This window comes from Lepidothrix coronata, unplaced genomic scaffold (assembly GCF_001604755.1).
Source record: "Lepidothrix coronata isolate B3197 unplaced genomic scaffold, Lepidothrix_coronata-1.0 Scaffold515, whole genome shotgun sequence".
Lineage (NCBI taxonomy): Eukaryota > Metazoa > Chordata > Aves > Passeriformes > Pipridae > Lepidothrix > Lepidothrix coronata.
Window position 1 is genome coordinate 12,449 of NW_016690695.1, and position 3,999 is coordinate 16,447.

Genomic DNA, 3,999 nt, shown 5'->3' on the forward strand with positions numbered 1-3,999 from the left:
CATCCATGAAACCCCGGTTCAAAGGGGGAGACGGGGAAGAGACGGGAAAGGCTGGAGGGAGGAAGGAGTTTGTTGTTCGTTCACTCAAATTGAGGCTTCGGAGCAAAAGATCTCGGGCTCAAGCTTTGAAATTTGGCCCTAAGGCTGAGCTGAACATGTCAGGATAAAGCTGGGTCTAAACTCTCAGGGCTGCAGAGACACTGGACAGAATTAGGGAGGAAAACAAGGTGGGTTTGGGATATAATCACAGCATAAACATCTGTGGGTTTAGGAGGAGCTTCAGGAATCAACTGAGGTCCAACAGTGCTGAACTCTGTGCAGCCAGACTGAGTTTAACCTTTTAAAGCTGGCCCTTAGGCCGAGTTGGAAGTATCAGGATAAAGCTGGGTCTAAACTCTCATGGCTGCAGAGACACCGGACAGAATTAGAGAGGAAAATGTGTTTCTGGGATACAATCACAAACATCTGTGGGTTTAGGAGGAGTTTATCAGGATTTAGGCTGAGCTCAATGCATCAGGGTCGAGCTGGGTCTAAACTCCCGTGGCTGCAGAGACACTGGACAGAATTAGGGAGGAAAACAAGGTGGGTTTGGGATATAATCACAGCACAAACATCTGTGGGTTTAGGAGGAGCTTCAGGAATCAACTGAGGTCCAACAGTGCTGAACTCTGTGTGACCAGACTGAGTTTAACCTTTTAAATTTGGCCCTTAGGCCGAGCTAAAGGTATGGGATAAAGCTGGGTCTAAACTCTCAGGGCTGCAAAGACACTGGACAGAATTAGGGAGGAAAACAAGGTGGTTTTGGGACATCATCACAGCACAAACATCTGTGGGTTTAGGAGGAGTTTATCAGGATTTAGGCTGAGCTCAATGCATCAGGGTCAAGCTGGGTCTAAACTCCTGTGGCTGCAAAGACACTGGACAGAATTAGGGAGGAAAACAAGGCGGGTTTGGGATATAATCACAGCACAAACATCTGTGGGTTTAGGAGGAGTTTATCAGGATTTAGGCTGAGCTCAGTGCATCAGGGTCGAGCTGGGTCTAAACTCTCGTGGCTGCAGAGACACTGGACAGAATTAGGGAGGAAAACAACGTGTTTTACACAGCACAAATATCTGGGGGGTTAGGAGGAGTTTAAAGAGCTGAACTCTGTGTGGCCAGACTGAGCTCAACCTTTGAAATCTGGCCCTCAGGCCGAGCTGGATGTATCAGGATAAAGCTGGGTCTAAACTCTCGTGGCTGCAGAGACACTGGGTAGAATTAGGAAGGAAAATGTGTTTGTGGGATACAATCACAAACATCTGTGGGTTTAGGAGGAGTTTATCAGGATTTAGGCTGAGCTCAATGCATCAGGATTGAGCTGGGTCTAAACTCTCGTGGCTGCAGAGACACTGGACAGAATTAGGGAGGAAAACAAGGTGGTTTTGGGATACAATCACAGCACAAATATCTGGGGGTTTAGGAGGAGTTTAAAGAGCTGAACTCTGCGTGGCCAGACTGAGCTTAACTTTTTAAATCTGGCCCTCAGGCCGAGCTGGATGTACCCGGGTCGAGCTGGGCCTAAACCCCTGTGTCCAAGGCCAGGCTGGACGGGGCTCACGGGAGGTGTCCCTGCCCAGGCCCTGGATGAGCTGAAGGTGCNCCCCCAAAATCCCCCAGACCTTGGACATGGACACCTCCCACTGTCCCAGGTCACTCCTGGGACACTCCAGGGATGGGGCAGCCATGGAATAACCTCTGCCAAGGCCTCTCCATCCTCCCAGGGAAGAACTTATCCCTAAAATCCCATCTGGAATGGTTGGGGTTGGAACCCACCAAGATCCCCCAGACCTTGGACATGGACACCTCCCACTGTTCCAGGTCACTCCTGGGGCACTTCCAGGGATGGGGCAGCCATGGAATAACCTGTGCCAAGGTCTCATCACCCTCCCAGGGAAGAACTTATCCCTAAAATCCCACCTGGAATGGTCTGGGTTGGAATCCACCAAGATCCCCCAGACCTTGGACACGGACACCTCCCACTGTCCCATGGACACCTCCCACTGTCCCAGGTCACTCCTGGGACACTCCCAGGGATGGGGCAGCCATGGAATAACCTCTGCCAAGGTCTCATCACCCTCCCAGGGAAGAACTTATCCCTAAAATCCCACCTGGAATGGTTGGGGTTGGAAGGACCTTGGCCACGGACACCTCCCACTGTCCCAGGTTGCTCCAACCCAGCCTGGGACACTTCCAGGGATGGGGCAGCCATGGAATAACCTGTGCCAAGGTCTCATCACCCTCCCAGGGAAGAACTTATCTCTAATTTCATATCCCACCTGGAATGGTTTGGGTTGGAAGGACCTTCCAGATCCACCTCCCGCTATCCCAGGCCGCTCCAACCCCTCCGGGGACGGCAGAACCCCCTTCCCTCCCCGCTGGAGCTTTACTGGGAGAGCCCCCCCGGCCTTACTGGTCGTCAGTCTCGATGGTTCCCCCTCTCCTGGCCTCTCCCTGGATGGATTCCATGGCCGTGGAATACAGGGCCTTCTGCGCCGCCGGGCGCCGCGTGTCCGCCGGGGCCGCGCCGTCGGCCAGGCCCTGCTCCCGCTGCGCCAGGTCCATGTTGTGGATGGCCACCAGCAGGCTGTAGTCCATGATCTTGAAGCTCTGCAGGACCTGGGGGGGAAAGGCAGGGACTCTCTGATTCTGTGATTGTATAATTCTGTGATTGTATAATTCTGTGATTGTATAATTCTGTGATTCTATAATTCTATGATTCTATGATTCCATGATTCCATGATTCTATGATTCTATAATTCCATGATTCTATGATTCTATGATTCCATGATTGTATGATTCTATGATTCTATGATTCTATTATTCTATAATTCTATGATTCTGTGATTCTGTGATTCTGTGATTCTATGATTCTATTATTCTATATTTCTATAATTCTATGATTCCATGATTCTATGATTCCATGATTCTATAATTCTATGATTCTATAATTCTGTGATTCTATAATTCTGTGATTCTATGATTCTGTGATTCTATGATTCTGTGATTCTATAATTCTATGATTCTATAATTCTATGATTCCATGATTCTATAATTCTATGATTCTATGATTCTATGATTCCATGATTCTATAATTCCATGATTCTGTGATTCTATAATTCTATGATTCCATGATTCCATGATTCCATGATTCTATGATTCTATGAATCCGTGATTCTATGATTCTATGATTCTATCATTCCATAATTCTATGATTCCATAATTCTATGATTCCATAATTCTATGATTCTATGGTTCTCTGATTCCATGATTCCATGATTCCATGATTCCATGATTCTATGATTCAATGGTTCTATAATTCTGTAATTCTATGGTTCCATGGTTCTGTGATTCTCTGCTCCCTGCCCTCCTCTCCAGAGACGGAAGGTTGCAAACACAGACAAAACCAGAGCGCAGCTCCTCCTTTTCGGCCACACCACCCCAAAACCTCCACGTTCTCCCAAATCCAAGGCAGAGCCACCACCTCCTTCCCAGGGAAAGGGCTGAAAACCCAGGAAATCTCTCCCCCCCTCCAGCTCACCAGGCAGTCCCTCTGCAGCGTCTTGCACAGGGCGTTGTACATGTCCGAGTCCAGGAAGAGCCCGTCGGGGATGTCCTGCATGAAATCCAGGTCCTTGTAGGTGGGGAAGACCTTCTCCCTCTCCTTTTGGGAGGCCCTGCGCTTGTAGGTGGAGCCCTTGAGGTCGTACTTGAGGTGCATCTTCACCGAGCGGGGCAGGAGGTTGTTCATCACCACGATCCGGATGTTCTTCCCGCCCGCCTGGACGCAGTAGAGCCCGTAAAACTTGGGAAGGAGCGTCCGGGGGTTCTGGTTCAGGTTCTGGAAGGCCAAAGACAGGGAGAGGAATCGTGGAAGCCATCCATGAAACCCTGGTTCAAAGGGGAAGACGGGGAAGAGACGGGAAAGGCTGGAGGGAGGAAGGAGTTTGTTGTTCGTTC

The 3,999-nt window shown here is 49.5% G+C and overlaps 1 protein-coding gene across 1 annotated transcript in view; it reads right to left on the reverse strand.

The window, feature by feature from the left end:
• PIP5K1A (phosphatidylinositol-4-phosphate 5-kinase type 1 alpha) overlaps positions 1-3,999 on the reverse strand; it is a gene marked incomplete at its 3' end in the record, with an annotated part of 15,606 nt that overhangs the window by 2,918 nt on the left and 8,689 nt on the right. The window contains exons 3-5 of the mRNA XM_017839854.1: positions 3,581-3,880; positions 2,452-2,658; positions 1,960-2,021 (exon numbers count right to left, since the gene is read on the reverse strand). Of these exons, the coding sequence (XP_017695343.1) occupies positions 1,960-2,021; positions 2,452-2,658; positions 3,581-3,880 (569 nt within the window). The remainder of the gene's footprint in view (positions 1-1,959; positions 2,022-2,451; positions 2,659-3,580; positions 3,881-3,999) is intronic.